Here is an 18,370-nt window from a genome sequence, read left to right as displayed (position 1 = left end):
TGGCATCATTATTTATTGAATAACATTTTTTAAATAATGTAATTATTGAATTGCTTTATGCGTTATTGCATTTAAAAGTGTTTTAAAAAGTCATGGTCATGAAATTAACAATTGATGAATAGTTTAAACATAATCAAGCTTTTATTATAATATTTTCATTGAATTTATGTAGCGCTTTGAGTGTTTACAAAAGCATACTATATGTAATGTATTTTTATATCTAATACATTTATTTATTTATATATATATATATATATATATATATTTTTTTTTTTTTATTTTATTTTTTTTTTTCTTCATTTAATCCATTGAGTCATGTTTCATTGCCTATTTAATTTGGCAAACATAAAATATAATGTATATATAAGGTAAACGTTTGTGTGCCCTTGTACCTGTATACAGATGGAGGCCTTACCATACCTAACGATCCGACAGTTAGCTGATGTGGCCTCCTCGCCTGGTCAGCTGGTTAGCCCTGCTATGGTTGACATCTTGATGCAGCATGTTCCTGACCACTTCCTGGCCAACTTCTTTGATGATTTCTCTCCTTCTATCATGGTGGGTGTGTGAGGAGGACTTAACTTGTACTGTATATCTGGGCTGTCAAACTCATTTAAGATCAGGGGCCACATGGAGAGAAATCTACTCCCAAGTGGTAATATCACGGCACGATAACGTAAAAATAAAGACAACTTCAGATTATTTTCTTTGTTTAAAAAAAGAACAAGCACATTCTGAAATTGTACAAATCATAATGTTGTTGTTGTTTTTTACACTTACACTTACACTTAATAGTATTCTATCTTTATTTGTCGTTATTTATAATTTCGGAATAAATTGTATGATAATGTTCAATCCATCAAGAGAAAAAAAAATTATATCAAAGTCAAATTACAGTATGTTATTTATGTGGTTTGATCATTTTCCTCGACTGATGTACTGGTACATATGTAGCATCATCTACAAAGAGTTGCTATTGCGACATCCAGTGGACACATTTAGAACAGCTGTTTCTTTCATTAAAAAATTTAAGGTTAATTTTTATACTTAGCAAACTCATCCCGCGGGCCGGATAAAACCTGTTCGCGGGCCTGATCCGGCTCTCGGGCCGTACGTTTGACACCATGTTGTATATGGAACCATTGGTGTACCATTGGTGGTTCTCAATTCTTGAGGTGAATTGAATGGAAATATTGTTGAGAAGCTGGTCATATTAATTCATTTATTTGTATGTGTGAAGTTTGTTGACTAGCACTTGCTCCAAATGAAGAGCTAATTCTACTTAAGGATGTACAGTATATCCTCATTACTATGTATACTTCAAGGGTGTCAAACGTAAGGATCAGGCCTGTGAACAGGTTTTATCCGCCCCGCAGGATGAGTTTGCTAAGTATAAAATAGCCAACATTTTTGAATGAAAAAAACTGCTGTTATAAATGTGTCCAGTAGATGTCGCAATAGCAATTCTTTGTATCTATGTAGATTATGCTATATATGTAAAAAAAAGAAATAAACCACATGATGTTAGTCCATCAGCACATCTTGTAATTTGATTTTGATATTATTTTTTTATCTTGATAGATTGGAAATCAACACCAGTGAGTTGACTGATGAACATTATCACATAATTTATTCAGAAAGTATAAATAACGACAAATAAAGGTAGAATACTATTAACCGCAACATGTAAGTGTAAAAAAAAGGCCAACAACATTATGATTTGTTCATTTTCAGAATGTGTTTGTTCTATTTTTAAACAAAGAAAACAATCTGAAGTTGTCTTTATTTTTAAGTTATCGTACTGTGATTTTACCAGTCTGGTCCACTTGGGAGTACATTTTTCTCCATGTGGCCCCCGATCTAAAATGAGTTTGACACTTCTGCTCTAAACTTTATTACTGTTGTTAAACAGCACCAAAAACACCACATTCACAACTAGTGGTAGCACTTGTTGCGATTGCAGTATATGATGTTGCAAATATTACTACTACTGCTGCTAATAATACTCGTTTGATTGGCTGACATCTCACATGTTCTGCAGACTCATCAAGAAGAAATCCCATCACCAGTGAGGTCGGCCATGTTGGAGGTCGTGTTCGATCGAGCGAATCTCTCCCATTCGTCAATCAACGATTCTGTGGTCTCAGTGTGGCTCCGCAGTCGACTGGGCCCCTTACTGTTCAACATGTCTCATCAGCACGTTTCCCCGTTCTTCGAGATCCTGGCGGGAAGGAACTGCAGCCTCGAGCAGGAAGGGTGAGAATGAAAAATAAAAAATTAGATATTGACTTCAGTACTGATTGATGGTCACTAAAAACTGTTCTCTGTCTGATCCATTAGAATCATGAACCTGAATATGTCCATATCCAGTCTCACTGCAGTTACACATAAAGAAATACATAACCACATCATTCAGGCTCTTCAAGGTAAACAAGCCATTTAAATGTAAACTAAGTGAAACATTGCATTATATATGTTTTTAATTCTCAGTGAATAATGTGTGCATCTTAATACCAAAATTCAGGTATGCACTGGTGATGACGGTCCATGTACCTTCCGTTCATTCTATTCTGAAACGCAAATCAAAAAACAAAGTTAGGGCCGTTTTTCGATTTTTACTATATATGGCAGATTTTAAAACAAACAAAAAAGGGTTGTGTGGAAGTCGCTTCCTAGCAGCTCCACTGTAGACACAGCACAAGAGCCAAGCGTGTAGGTTTAACAAAGTTTTTAATGTTTTCCACAAGATCTTTTCAAAATGTCTTTCAGCTTGTTGTGACGTTGCCGTCACTCCCAGTCCTCTCTCTCGCTCTGCTCCCGGCCGCTTACTGTTAAAGACAGCAGATGATTAGATTAACACGTACCACCTGTGACATCTAATCACCTGCCAGCTGTGTCTCGCCTTTAGCACATGCCCCGCCCCTACCCGCTGGTGCTCGTCCTCAGTACCATGGACAGCGGCGGTGACTTTTCCTACTACAGGCAGCGCTGACTGCACCTCCCCCCACATACGGTTGATTTTAATTGAAATATTGCCATAAAAATTTATTTTGTCCTGTTTTCCTTTTATGAATTTACATGTTTCCAGATAAACACAGAAATCCATTTCATGTTCATCTAAAATGCAAAAATGCGTGGTTATCTGCGTGATGACAAATTGACCTGGAAGCAGTATTTTAGCTTTTCCTTTGCGTTTAGCATGTTTTTAGCATAACGGTAACATCTTTGTTCAGCAAAAAAGTGTCATTAAATAGTTGTCCAACTTTTGTTTCAGAAATGAAAAAAAAAAATGGCCCGGAATTAGTTTTTTGAATTGCATTTAAGGAAATAGAATGAACACGGACCTAAAATACCGCTTCTGGTTCAATTTGTCATCACACAGATAACCACGCATTTTTGAATTTTGGATGAACATATATTAGATTTTTGTGTTTATCTGGAAAGAATCCATAAATGCAAAACAGCACAAAATCCAATTTTATGGCAATATTTTAATGAAAATCAACCCTTTTTTGTTTGTTTTCAAATCTGCCATAAAAATCGAAAAAAGGCCCTAATTCTGTTCTTTGAGTTGCGTTTCAGAATTGGAAATAGAATGAACGGAAGGTACACGGACCTTATAAATAGGTGTGATTTGGCAATGGTTTAATTAACAGTGAACCTTATTAGGTGTACGTCTGTGATCGACAACAGTCTATTAAGGTCGCAATTAAATTAGAAATAATGTAACTATTACACTGAAGTCATATATTGCTTTGATAATAATTAAGAAAATAAAGTGGTACAACAATAACAAAATAATAATAATAATAATAATACATTTTCTTTGCAATACAATTTATATTTCACGGAAATCTCAAAGTGCTACAACCAGGCTGAATTGGTGTCTGAAGCAGAATTTTATTCCGAGAGCCTCCTCCACTTTACAAAAAAAGTCACTCTTTTTTAAAAAAGTGAAACATTATTTATACTTTTATAACTAAACTTGAATTTAAGTTGATCCATGTTTTGTACTAAAACAAATCTATGGGAAATAAATTGTTCATAATTATTTTTTTAGTGCAAAATATCATATTAGTAAACATTCCTGAGACAACTCTGATGAGGGATGCAACCCAGTACGATTGCACTAATGCTGCACGTCACATAGGACAGTGAGAATGTATGGGGAAATTTGCCATTATATTCTTATCAGGGATGGAGCAGAAAGGGGCTAGGCATATACGTTTGTGGTCAAATTTCACATGAAGCGCCCTGTCATTCATTAATTGACATTTTACATGCACTTCCTCATTCAGAATGGGCCCTATGCACAACTATGCATAATCTGCATATCAGGAGGGTCTACAGCAGTTAGGTATTGGATAAGAAATACAATTTCTTAAAAGAGATACAAATCAACAAGAAATGTGCGAAAAACAAGAAAAGTACAAGCTGCATGTTTAATACTGTTTTTGAAACAAAATCATAGAATCACTAGGCAAAATATGTAATTTAATGAGAATAAATGCCTACTGAGAAAACACAGATTTTTTTAAATAAAGTACCGTATTTTTCGGAGTATAAGTCGCACCGGAGTATAAATTGCACCTGCCGAAAATGCATAATAAAGAAGGAAAAAAACATATAAGTCGCACTGAAGCCCAGCCAAACTATGAAAAAAACTGCGACTTATAGTCCGAAAAATACGGTAGTAATATTACAAAAAAATATTTAAATTTTTACGGCAAAAATAAAGACGTAATATCAGGAATGCACTTTGTATTAGAATCATTTGTTAATACAGTATTGTGGTTTAAAAATACTGAATTTCACAAGACTAAAGTTGGAATGTTTGAAAATAATGTGCTTTTGGTTTAGTGCTCTTGTCTTAATAGTCAAAACATATATTACCAGAATTTTTTATGAGAACAAAGTATTAGTTTTACAAAAATTAAGTTGGAATATTGTTCAAAAGTTGTCAAATTGTGGGAATACAATTTGAAAATAATGAGATTAAAGACTAAATATTGTGAAAAAAACACAGATTTTTTCAAGAATAAAGTGAAAATAGAAGTGAAATTCATTATTTGATTGCCTTTTTCCTATCACAGAGCCCACACTCCTACGTTGCTACGTCGACGGCCACAGTTACTACGACTTCCTGCAGAGTTGGTTCTTGGGTTTCCAGTTGCCCAACCTGACCACCTTCCTGTCCCTCATGCCCGAGGACCGCATGAATCAGGTGTGTGTCCACCAATCAGACATTCATGGACACATCAAAGCGCCAAGTGACCAAGTTCTGCTTCATATTTGTTGTTGTTACTCAAGTTGGTGAACTCCATCTCTCCAATGGAACTTGGAGACTACCTCCGCCTTCCTGACATTGTTGACGACAACACCACACTTTGCTCCATCTTCAGCAACTATCACTTGACACCTTCGTTCGTGGAGCTGGTGTGTTAATATTTAAACGTGGGTAAATAAATACACGAACCACCGTGATGACCCAACCACATCACTCTACATCGCAGGAGATGCTCCCAGAGGCGGTGCGAGAGCCGATGTTGCCGTGCCTCTGGCCCATCGCTCTCAGCAACACCACGAGATCAGAGGTCGACGCCTGGTTTGACCAACGTCTCCGCAACTACTTAGGATTCCTCACAAAGAATCTTCTCAGAAGCAACGACACGTACAACGCCACCTGTGTTGCTTTCCAGAAACTGTATGTTTTAGTTGCAGTTATTTTTATGTCATTCTAGGAACGACATGTAATCTTGATGTTTTCTCCTTTCCTTTCAGTGTCTCAGTTCTTGGCAATTTCCGCTACGATGGTGTGGACTTTGCGAGGCGAGACGTGTACGATACGATCACAACATACCTCAACTCTGGTCAGTCCAACTTTTATTCGGCCATCTTTAGCATTACGAATAACATTAGTAAAGAGGTTACTAATGGTGTTATTTTTGCTCGTAATGAACAACTCGCCAGTCAAACGCTCTTCAACACAATAGAAGAGGCATGACTAGACTTAGACTTAGATTTCCTTTTATTGTCATTCAAATTTGAACTTTACAGTACAGATAAGAACAAAATTTTGTTGCATTAGCTCATGGTAGTGCAGGATAAAAGAGCAATAAGGTGCAGATATAAATAAATAAATTACTGTACAGATAAATATATTGCACTTTTGAATATGCATCCACGTTTATGGATGTATGTTATATTGTCTTTATATTCCAGCGAGTTAATCTGTTTTTGAGGGGGGAATTGAGGGTATTATTATGATGCGTTCAAGAGTCTTATGGCCTGAGGGAAGAAGCTGTTACCGAACCTGGAGGTTCTGCTATGGAGGCTGCGGAACCTCTTTCTAGAGTCCAGCAGTGAAAACAGTCCTTGGTGGGGTGGGAGGAGTCTCTGCAGATTTTCTGAGCCCTGGTCAGGCAGCGGCTTTTTGCGATTTCCTGGATAGGAGGAAGAGGAGTCCTGATGATCTTTTCCGCCGTCCTCACCACTCTCTGCAGAGACTTCCAGTCTGAGACCTTAAAGGCTCAAGTCCAGACAGACAACTCCCTGAAAAAGAACTAAGGGACACCTTGCAGTGTTTTTTTAATTACTTTTTTCATTTATTTTTTATTTATTTATTCATTTTTTATTAGCTATTACCCATAGAGGTTGAATGGAGGCCACTGATTTACTTTCGTTTGTTGAAGATGTTTCAGAGTTGCATTCATTACATGACCTGATTATTGACAATCTACTCAGACTGCAATGATTGATCAATTGAATAGATTATTTCATTTAGAAAAAAAGCTTTGATTTAAGTTCTGTGGCTTCGATTAATAGTTTGAGTGTAACTAATAAAAAGTGATCAAATCCGGATCGCAAAAGTTTTTGCACAGCCGCTGCAACTGAGCGAACATGAGAGCGGTGCTGCGTAGGTGGCGTGATCTATGTGGCGGCAAACAGCGGATGTTTTTTTTGTTTATGTAGTTTTCTATTTTTATTAATACACAGCAGATGTAAAAAGTGCAATTTGTATGTTGATGACGTTTATTACAAAAAAAAGAATGAAGTTAATGGAAAACAGAGAAATCATTGTTTATATCAAACAAATATGCATTGAGCCTACCTAAAAATTGTGTTTTATTCAATTACTCAATTAATCAAACAAACTTACCGATAGATTACTTGATTGAATAATTAATAGCTACAGCCCCATACAATCTACACACACATTTTTCTATTCTGACTCCAACCAGACGTTAATTTGATGTGCAGGTTTTGGAACAATATAAATACATGGGAAACAAAATGTTAGATAGGGCTTAATAATTTTTTGAGCAAAATAACAATATAATAATTGTCCTGGTTGAGCCTACCTAAAAAAGTGTGTTTCATTCAATTAATCAAACAAACTAATCGCTAGATAACTTGATTGAATGATTCATAGCTACAGCTCCATACAATCTACACCGACATATTTTTATTCTGGCTCCAACCAGAATTTAATTTAATGTGCAGGTTTTAGAATGTACATAGCCCCTAAAGGGACTTGGATATTTTGCGAGATCTCGCAATAGGTTTTTTTCCTATGTCAGTGAACCGGAAATAAAACAGACACAGCGATGGAGGAGCGGGAGCCTACCCATCATCTGTGCTCTGTTGTGGGACCATAATACGATTTGATGTCTTTGTATGTTAGGCCAATACTAAAATAGAAATCAATAAACTTCTCCCACGGATGATAAGTAGGCTCCTCCATCGCTGTGTCTGTTTTACTTACGGTTCACTGACATAGGAAAAAAACCTTTTGCGAGATCTCGCAAAAAGTATTGTGGGATCTCGCAAAAAGTATTGCGAGATCTCGCAAAAGTATGGCGTGATCTCGCAAAACATTTTTTTCCCCTCCATGTCTCTTTAGGGGCTCCATAGGAATGATATACATGGGAAAAAAAATTTCATTAGGGCTTAATCGTGTTTTGTGCAAAATAACAATATCAACAGAATAAAATACAACTCTTTCATGCTTAATTTAAAATAACAAAAATAAAAAATGTTCTGGAACATAAGTTTGTCTTGTTTAACATAAAACCGATACATTCTGGATGCAACTTTATGGTTGAACAGAAGTCTTCAACTTTCATGTGACTAAACTAAATAAAACTAGAAAAAATACATTCTAAAAAGCTAATGAGGTTGAAATATTGAATTTACAATATCATTGGAAGTTGTTTTTACTCTTTAAATTAGTTTCAGGCTGTTTTTTTTGTCCTGTCCAACTATTCATGCAAATCATATTGTTGATGTAGATGCACATATTTGCTGTACATATTGACTTTACAAAATTTATTGCCTTATTTGTATTTGACTTTATTAAATGGATTTATATACATTTTTGGCGCAGCCAGGCCAGAGCAGGAGGGGATAGAAAGAGAAAAAAGGAAGACAGAGGGGCAAATTGCGGGGACAAGAAGGGGATAACACAAAGAAACAATAATAACAACCACAACAACAACAGAACAGCATCAGCAAATACGATATGTACAATAGTTGCAAGCTGAACATACCGACTTTGTCCGCCCTGAGATCGGTACGTTGTGAGTTCGAACCCCGGCCGAGTCATACCAAAAACTATAAAAATGGGACCCATTACCTCCCTGCTTGGCACTCAGCATTAAGGGTTGGAATTGGGGGTTAAATCACCAAAAATGATTCTCGAGAGCAGCCACCGCTGCTGCTCACTGCTCCCCTCACCTCCCAGTGGGTGAACAAGAGGCTGGGTCAAAAGCAGAGGACATATTTCACCACACCTAGTGTGTGTGTGACAATCATTGGTACTTTATGATATTTTTGAATGAATGTGTAAGAAAATACCGTATTTTTCGGAGTATAAGTCACACCGGCCGAAAATGCATAATAAAGAAGTAAAAAAAAAACATATATAAGTCGCACTGGAGTGTAAGTCGCATTTTTTGGGGAAATGTATTTGATAAAATCCAACACCAAGAATAGACATTTGAAAGGCAATTTAAAATAAATAAAGAATAGTGAACAACAGGCTGAATAAGTGTACGTTATATGAGGCATAAATAACCAACTGAGAACGTGCCTGGTATGTTAACGTAACATATTATGGTAAGAGTCATTCAAATAACTATAACATATAGAACATGCTATATGTTTACCAAACAATCTGTCACTCCTAATCGCTAAATCCCATGAAATCTTATACGTCTAGTCTCTTACGTGAATGAGCTAAATAATATTATTTGATATTTTACGGTAACGTGTTTATAATTTCACACATAAGTCGCTCCTGAGTATAAGTCGCACCCCCGGCCAAACTATTAAAAAAACTGCGACTTATAGTCCGAAAAATACAGTAATTGATTTACTTACTCAATGTTTTATTGAAATTTGCAAGTTGAGATTGAAAAACGTATTAATAACATAGTATTGCAGCTTTTGCTTTTGGTTAGCTAACAAAGCAAATGTAGTTCACATTTTTGCGCTAATATTCTAATGTTAACCCTTTAGCACAGAGATTGTCATTCCTTCATCTGGAATCAAATTGTCCACAGTAAAAAATGTTTATTGTGAATTCAACCCTCCAATAATGTCATCTTTAAAATTGTCATTAAAGCGACAGAGCCACGGTGTTATGACGCAAGCGACCCAGACCTGAACTCGACAGCCTGGTTCGCGGACTACATCGGACCCTTCATTGACTTCATCAGTTTGCACGATTTGCTTTTCACATTCGGATCAGCAGAGGTACTTCAAGGATTGTTTTTACTTAGTGCATGTATCCTTTGTAAGCTATATTACTATACATTTAAACATTATTTACCTCTTTTCTCCAGGTTCTTCAGGTGTTCACCGTGGACCTCCGGAACATCGCCATCTTCAACCAAACTACTGTGCCTGTCAATGTCACCAGCTACTACACAGAGCTGCTATACAACCAGGACAACAACTTCAACCCTCTACTGTGAGTAAACACATATTAACTTTGATGCAAGCACAGAAATAAACCATGTCAAATGAAATAATGATTGTGCATTTTGGCCATTTTGGTAGCCTTCCACTGCAGTTTCGTTGCTTTGCGCCGGGGACGGCCTTCAGCCAGTTGTCAGCAGACGAGACCATGATAATTCTTTACAACCTGACCACCCTCTGCACCAACTTGGACCCCCAGGTGAGCTCCAGTATTGTGTAGAAATAAGACTCGGGCTGTGCTTTTCTGGAGGAAATGTTTGTTACAAACGCTTGACACTGAGAACCCATTATTCATTCAGTCTACATTCACACATTGGTAGGCTACATTTGGAGCCTGACAGAAAACTGGCTGGCAATTTGGTGGTTAGAGTGTCCGCCCTGAGATCGGTAGGTTGTGAGTTCAAACCCGAGTCATACCAAAGACTATAAAAATGTGAACCATTACCTCCCTGCTTGGCACTCAACATCAAGGGTTGGAATTGGGGGTTACATCACCAAAATGATTCCCGGGCGCGGCCACCGCTGCTGCTCACTGCTCCCCTCACCTCTCAGGGGGTGAACAAGGGGATGGGTCAAATGCAGAGGACAAATTTCACCACACCTAGTGTGTGTGTGACAATAATTGGTACTTTAACTTTTAACTTTAATTTGCGCCAACGGACTTATCTGACCCCTATTAATTCACATTCATACATCAGTGGTGGTGAAGTGTTTTGCCCAAGGACACAACAGCAGTGACTGGAATGGAGGGAGCAGGGTTTGAACAACCAACCCTTAGGTTCTGGACGATCTATTCTTGATTAGAAAATCCATACACACACCAGACAAACATGCAAACTCCATGGAGAGATAGAAATTTTAACCCTTGACGTCTTGACTGTGAGGCTAAGATGCTAAGCCAGGGGTCGGCAACCCAAAATGTTGAAAGCGCCATATTGGACTAAAAATACAAAAAAAAAATCTGTCTGGAGCCACAAAAAATTAAAAGCCTTACATAAGTGTTATAATGAAGACAACACATGATGTAAGTGAATAATTAGCAATATTTGCCTACTATCAAAGGCTGACGCAAATCTTCGTTGACAGAAATGTTGTATTTAAATTTTTATTTTACTAATTTTTACAATATTGGAAAACATTAATAAAATGGAGGCTTCTCACAGGATGAGATAACTTCTGGAAATGACTGTCTTAGAATGGCCAAAGGTATAGATGTGTGTGTCCAAGTTAAAGGAAACGTCTTCTTCTAATGGATTTATGACAATCTTTGCAAGCTGCGTAACGTTCGCTGTGGACTGGAACAACATGGCACACAAACAACTATCAGATATGCAGCCTATTTTACATACAGATAATGTTTCATGAGACATGCAATAATAAATTAAATACACAGAGGACATAAGTAAAGGAAATTAAATGAGCTCAAATATACCTACGAACGAGGCATAATGATGCAATAAGTACATATAGCTAGCCTAAATAGCATGTTAGCATAGATTAGCTTGCAGTCATGGATTGACTAAATAGGCCTGATAAGCACTCCAGCAAATCAATAAAATCAACAAAGCGCACCTTTGTGCATTCACGCACAGCATATAACGTTTGGTGGACAAAATGTGACAAAGAATGAGTGGCATAAAACACGTCTTTCTGTGGCAGCATCGGAGAAAGTTGTACATGTAAACAAACTACGTTGAGTTCAAGGATCGCTGAAATTAGTAGGACAAAACTGTGCTTGCCAAATACTCTCATCAGTGAAGCATGTATAACATAAACAGTGGGATTTCTAACAATTAGGAAGGTTTGTGTCATGTTTGTTCTCCCACAGAAAATATATTAAAACAAAAAATATGTTTTGGGGCGGCATAGCTCGGTTGGTAGAGCGGCCGTGCCAGCAACTTGAGTGTTGCAGGTTCGATTCCTGCTTCCGCCATCCTAGTCACTGCCATTGTGTCCTTGGGCAAGACACTTTACCCACCTTCTCCCAGTGCCACGCACACTGGTTTAAATGTAACTTAGATATTGGGTTTCACTATGTAAAGCGCTTTGAGTCACTAGAGAAAAGCACTATATAAATATAATTCACTTCACTTATTTTTTTATTCATCTTTTTCCATTTTCACACATCTCTGAAAGAGGTCCAGGGAGCCCTTAGGGCGGCGCTAAAGATCTAGAGCCGCGGGTTGCTGACCCCCGTGCTAACCACTCGTCCAGTGGGTGCCCCAACAGTGCACTTCATGGAATATTTAAGACTTCTATAATTCTTGATCTTTGAGGCATTATGATCAAAGCGTGCCCAAGTCATGTTATTAAAAATGTAGGAACTGCTGGTTCTGTGAAAAATTATACAAAATGTCTGTTTTGAGCTTACTAATGTTTGTGAAATTTTTAAATGAAATCATGACAGGTGTCTTCTGCTTTGGCGAGTAACTTTGGGAACACGATTGACGCTTCAGCCATCGCAGCCCTCGGCCGTGAAAGCGCCGGCATTTCCCAGGGCCAGCTCCAAAGCGTCAAACCCGAAGACCTACATGCTTCCCTGGACACCCTTGCCATAGTGTCCGACTGGAATGAAGGCCAGGCCAAGGCCATTATTCTGTCTCTCATATCCTCCGGGCTCATTCAGGTGTCCTCTTCGGATTATAGACCTCACTTGGTTTAAATGTGTGACGTCACCGCCAACATGATGTCTTCTTTTTTTCTAACAGATCAATAATGCATCGTCACTAATTAATCTGGGCTCTCTTATCATCGGCATACCCGCAAATATCTTCAGCAACATCAGCAGCTCTCAGTTGATCAGCGCATCCCAGAACCCCTCATTCCTGTCGCACCTCTTGACAGCCTCGCCAATCATCCACCAGGTCTTTGTGTCGCAGGTATGACACTTTAATGGATTCCTAATAGTGCTGTCAAGCGATATAATTTTTAGTCACATTAATCACAGGGTGGTTGTGGATTAATTTCAATTATTTACACTAATGGCTATGTTTTTAATTTATTTTAAACATACATACAATTTGGTGTTGTCCCGATACCAATATTTTGGTACTGGTACCAAAATTATTTCGATACTTTTCGATACTTTTCTAAGTCAAGGGGACCACAAAAAATTGCATTATTGGCTTTATTTTAACCAAAAAAATCTTACGGTACATTAAACATATGTTTCCTATTGCAAGTTTGTCCTTAAATAAAATAGTGAACATACAAGACAACTTGCCTTTTATTAGTAAGTAAGCAAACAAAGGCTCCTAATTTTGCTGCTGACGTATGCAGTAACATATTGTGTCATTTTCTATTCTTCTATCATTTCTATTATTTTGTCAAAATTATTAAGGACAAGTGGTAGAAAATGAATTATTAATCTACTTGTTCATTTACTGTTAATATCTGCTTACTTTCTCTTTTAACATGTTCTATCTACACTTCTGTTAAAATGCAATAATCACTTATTCTTCTGTTGTTTGATACTTTACATTAGTTTTGGATGATACCACAAATTTGGGTATCAATCCGATACCAAGTCATTACAGGATCATACATTGGTCATATTCAAAGTCCTCATGTGTCCAGGGACATATTTCCTTTATAAACATAATTTACATTTCAAAAAAACAAAAGAAGATATTGTGATGCCATAGTAGTATCGACTAGATACTGTACTCGGTATCATTATGGACCGGTACTTTTCAGAGGCGGTATAGTACTGAATATGATTAAGTATCGCGGTACTATACAAATACCGGTATACCATACAACCCTTATACAGTTATAATATGGTACGCCACATATTTCCATTTTCTCATTACAACATGTCCGAAAAGGAGTAGGAAGAAACAGAGCTTATACTTTTTTTTTCATCGATAATAATCTGGATTCATTTTGCATTAACAAAGAAGAAAAGATGCACAGACTGCGTTAAACCAATTGTTAAACACCTTTAACATCATGTTTGTGTAAACTAACATTTATCCACATTTATGCGGACCTGTTACTTATTTTGTGTTAAGAATGCGCTATTTTGAGAAGGAAGTGCTTCAGTGAAAAGGAAACTTCCTGCAGTGTGCATAATACTTTATGTCAGTGGACTGTTCTGTCAGTATTTTCCCATGAAGAGGACCAATTAATTAAAAGTTAATTGTCTTCTATATTGCACAGCACTAAGACTATTAGGATATTCTGATACTTGATTCCGAATTAACCTGTTGATTTGACAGTTCTAAATTATCACAGTGGAACCTCGATTTACAAACTTAATTGATTATTAAACAGGATTTGTTAATAGAAAAGTTTGTATAGTGAAGCATTTTTCTCCATAACAAACAATGTAAATATGAATAATGGGTTTTTATCCTCAACAAAATTCCATACTTAAGTGAACATGATATAACGTTCTATACGATACTGTATATCAAACAAACTTAACAAGGGGCTGATGGATCAACTTTCTTTTTGTTATCAAGCCAAAACAACAATAACTGCAAGCGTCTGTCCTGTATGTACTGCCATACAAACAGATGTCCTTTTGGTGCCCTCACAATCGAGCAGAAATCACAAAAATCCTTAACTTTAACAACCATATTACTACAAGCGTCTGTCCTATATGCACTGCCATACAAATAGAAGTCCTTTTGGTGCTCTCACAATCGATCAGAAATCACAAAAATCCTTAACTTAAACAACCATATTACTACAATAATACATTTAGAAAAATAGAATCCACATGCTATAACATCGGCCAAAGGAGGAGATGATGAGAAAGCAGCAGACAGACATAGGGAGAGAAGGAAAGGAGTGGAAAAGGGGCCGAGTGTGTGTGTGTGTGTGTGTGTGTGTGTGTGTGTGTGTGTGTGTGTGTGTGTGTGTGTGTGTGTGTGTGTGTGTGTGTGCGGGAAGAGGTCCCACTGAACGAGAGGTAGCTTGTCTCCTCCGCTGTGAAATAAGTCTGCTTTGGCATATTTTTCCAGAAAAGTCAGGTCTCATAACAATTAAAACTTGCTGTGGTTCGAAGTCTGCTTCATCTATTCTTCCATACTCGTAAGCGGCATTATTGTAATCCTTGCTAAAACGTTTTTAGCACTCTTTTCCACGTTAGTCTGTCGTCATATTGAGTCAGCAAAATGGACAAAACGCGTCAAAAGGCGAAAAAATACAAAAAAGGCACACACACTGAAGCGCTAAGACAGGGGTCGGCAACCCAAAATGTTGAAGGAGCCATATTGGACCAAAAATACCAAAAAAATCTGTCTGGAGCCGCAAAAAATTAAAAGCCTTGTATAAGTGTTATAATGAAGGCAACACATGATGTAAGTGTCTATATTAGCTATATTAGCCTACTATCCAAGGCTGACGCAAATCTTCGTTGACAGAAATGTTGTATTTTAATTTTCATTTTACACGTTTTTGCAGCATTGAAAATCATTTGTAAAATGGAGGCTTCTCACAGGATGAGATAACTTCTGGAAATTACTGGCTGAGAATGGCCAAAGGTATAGATGTGTGTGTCCAAGTTAAAGGAAACGGCAGGCTGTCTTCTTCTAATGGATTTATTACAATCTTAGCAAGCTGGGTAAAGTTTGCTGTGGTCTGGAACAACAGAAATGCAGGCAATATTACATACAGACAATGTGTCATGAGATATGCAAATATAAATTAAATACACAGAGCACACAAGTAAAGGAAATTAAATGAGCTTAAATATACCTACAAACGAGGCATAATGATGCAATATAGTATGTACATACAGCTAGCCTAAATAGCATGTTAGCATCGATTAGCTTGCAGTCATGGATTGACCAAATATGTCTGATAAGCACTCCACACAAGTCAATAACCTCAACAAAGCTCACCTTTGTGCATTCACGCACAACATAAAACGTTTGGTGGACAAAATGAGACCAAAAAGGAGTGGCATAAAACACGTCTTTCTGTGGCAGCATCAGAGAAAGTTGTACATGTAAATACATATTTGGCTAAACCGAAAAGTTTATAAAACGAAAAGTTCGCAAATAGACGGGTTAGTAAACTGTATCACTATCCTGGAGTTTACTTGATGGTGTTATCTGTTTTCCCCTAGATCATCTTAGTCAACAGCAATAGTGACGTTATCATAGAGAACGTTCCGGACGATTTGGCAACGGAGATCCCTCCCATTCTGCTGCTGGACTTTAGCTCAAATGAGAACATTATTGGCAAGCTCAACAGGAAGAAATGGAGACGCACGCAGGTGGGAGATCCTGAAATAAAAACACTTTCACAATAGTTGCTACTGTACACGTCTTATTATGATGTTTTGTTGTTGTTATAGGCTGAGCTCTTCTTTGAGGTGGTAGCCAACCTAACAGCGACGGAAACGCTAGGAAGTCCGGACAAGTGAGTTCGTAGGTTTGTTTTTCTGTTCGTCTTCAAATATTAGGATGACCGACAGTGCACGTTTGTATGCAGTTTGTCGTCATCTGTGCTGCAAGGCTTCACGTGCACCGCAGTGAGGACTTTTCAAAGGTCGCAAGTGAACGCGCTAATCAAAGCGTGCCGCAGGAGAGGCACCAACAAGGTCACTCTCGTGGAGACGCAGGTGAGAGAGAAAGTTATGCTAACTTTGGGATTTGTCTTGGCAGGATTACATTGGAACTCCTCGACAGATTCTCAATTAACTCTACTGAATGAAATTAAATTGCAGCCACAATTCTTAATGCTTAATTAATAGGGTTGCTCTAAGAAATATATTCGCATCCAAATTGGAAGTAATTATCATTTCCGATTGTAAATAGATTCATAATTTTGGAAAATCGATTAAAAAAAAAATTAATGGTGTTCTTTTTTTCGCAAATGTATAAAAATTATACAATAATTTTTTGATTAAAAACATTTAACAACTATTATTGATCATATTATTATTATTATTGATACTTTTGCTTTTATTCATTTTTAGTTTTCTTTTTTTATCATTGTATTTGTAAGTCTTCTTAGTTGCTTTGTAAATGTCAATTCTAAGGATTATAAAGCTATGATTGGGTTGGAGTTGGGGCTGCTCTTTTTTTTCTTTTATTAGATTGATTAACATTCTGGTATTTTTTTAAATAACATGTAAAAAAAACTTTTTTTAAAAAGACGTGTTTTAGGCCAACACTGCGTGTATAAGTTGGATGTCAGCAGCAAAAAATTAACCTGTTTTGAAAATGTTCTATTATAATTTATATGCCAATTATTAAACTACAAAAATCATGTTGAATTGAGAATCAATTTTGAATTTGAATTGAATCGAATCATGCAATTCCCAAAGATTCCCACTTCTACTAATTAGTAGGGATGCACTTAATAATCCATTCAATCGATTTATATTCATCCCGATTCAAAATCCATTATCAATTTTTTTAAATGTATTTAAAAAAACATTTCTGTCTTTGCAAAAAATATTTTAAAAAACACGAACAAAATAAAAATACATTTTTAATAAATATATTTTTAGGCCATCTCCATGCAACCAGAAGGAGATGTTCTAACCTGTAACCTGTTTTGAAAAAGTTTCATTATAATTATTGTACCAAATAATACATTGCGAGAATCGGTTTAAATCGAATCGTCACCCCAGGAATCCGAATCGGATCCAATTTTTAGATGCTCAAAGATTCACACCCATACTAAATAGATAGCCCTATTTAAATATTGAGCCATTATATGCATCACAAGTGTTATAGAGCAATACTCTAAAATCAATAGTGTTCTTTGTCAGACAAGGAAAACTGAGGCTGGTGGACAGGTGATGCGCTGATAACCTTTGACCTTTGGCTCTGCTGATATCATTCAAAATAAATTGGGTTATTCTCCATAAAACAAGAATTGTTTCCTTTAACAATGTATTAAAAGTGTACATGCAGTCAAGTTTGTAGACGTTTCTCATTAAATAGCCTGAAAAAGCGTATTCAACTTTCTCCACATATACTGTCTTAAAACATGTTGGGTCAAAGTTACTTTAAAAAAAATAATATGTAGGTCATATTCTGGCCACACATTTAAATACAAACCTGAAAATGTTTTCTGTCCAACAAACAGCTAACCTGCATGTACAACCACATCAGAGAGGAGGCAGATGTCACCAGTTTTGACCTTTACCCTCCAGATGTGCTGCTGTATTACAAGTAAGTACATCATTATTATCTTCATCCTGACTCTGGCTTGTATGCAGTGCTCATGTTGGGTTAATATTTTCCCTCTGCAGCTATTCCTTGGTGCCGCTGGCCAGCTGCAAGTCATACTTTGAGGAGCTGTCGGAGGCAGACTTCTCCGTATTCTCCCCAGAGCTCCGCTACAAAAGGGATGAATTGTTTTCTAACGCCAGGAGCTGCCTGGTGAGTGCGGAGACAAAATTTAGAGAAGTTGTGGGCAG

At 37.0% G+C, this 18,370-nt stretch overlaps 1 protein-coding gene across 3 annotated transcripts in view; it reads left to right on the top strand.

Annotated features, from left to right (window-relative positions):
* Window positions 1–18,370, top strand: part of LOC133570131 (uncharacterized) — a 79,571-nt gene that overhangs the window by 46,452 nt on the left and 14,749 nt on the right. For all 3 annotated transcript variants that reach the window (XM_061922821.2, XM_061922822.2, XM_061922823.2), the window contains 17 exons: window positions 403–558; window positions 2,042–2,256; window positions 2,341–2,426; window positions 5,094–5,224; window positions 5,311–5,436; window positions 5,514–5,704; window positions 5,782–5,870; window positions 9,626–9,756; window positions 9,846–9,973; window positions 10,063–10,180; window positions 12,389–12,607; window positions 12,690–12,860; window positions 16,061–16,210; window positions 16,292–16,356; window positions 16,429–16,558; window positions 18,037–18,122; window positions 18,203–18,332. In XM_061922821.2, the coding sequence (XP_061778805.2) occupies window positions 403–558; window positions 2,042–2,256; window positions 2,341–2,426; window positions 5,094–5,224; window positions 5,311–5,436; window positions 5,514–5,704; window positions 5,782–5,870; window positions 9,626–9,756; window positions 9,846–9,973; window positions 10,063–10,180; window positions 12,389–12,607; window positions 12,690–12,860; window positions 16,061–16,210; window positions 16,292–16,356; window positions 16,429–16,558; window positions 18,037–18,122; window positions 18,203–18,332 (2,322 nt within the window). The remainder of the gene's footprint in view (window positions 1–402; window positions 559–2,041; window positions 2,257–2,340; window positions 2,427–5,093; window positions 5,225–5,310; window positions 5,437–5,513; window positions 5,705–5,781; window positions 5,871–9,625; window positions 9,757–9,845; window positions 9,974–10,062; window positions 10,181–12,388; window positions 12,608–12,689; window positions 12,861–16,060; window positions 16,211–16,291; window positions 16,357–16,428; window positions 16,559–18,036; window positions 18,123–18,202; window positions 18,333–18,370) is intronic.

Source organism: Nerophis lumbriciformis, linkage group LG27, assembly GCF_033978685.3.
Source record: "Nerophis lumbriciformis linkage group LG27, RoL_Nlum_v2.1, whole genome shotgun sequence".
NCBI lineage: Eukaryota > Metazoa > Chordata > Actinopteri > Syngnathiformes > Syngnathidae > Nerophis > Nerophis lumbriciformis.
Note: the sequence above shows the minus strand (reverse complement) of the source record. Positions and strands in the feature narration are given on the sequence as shown.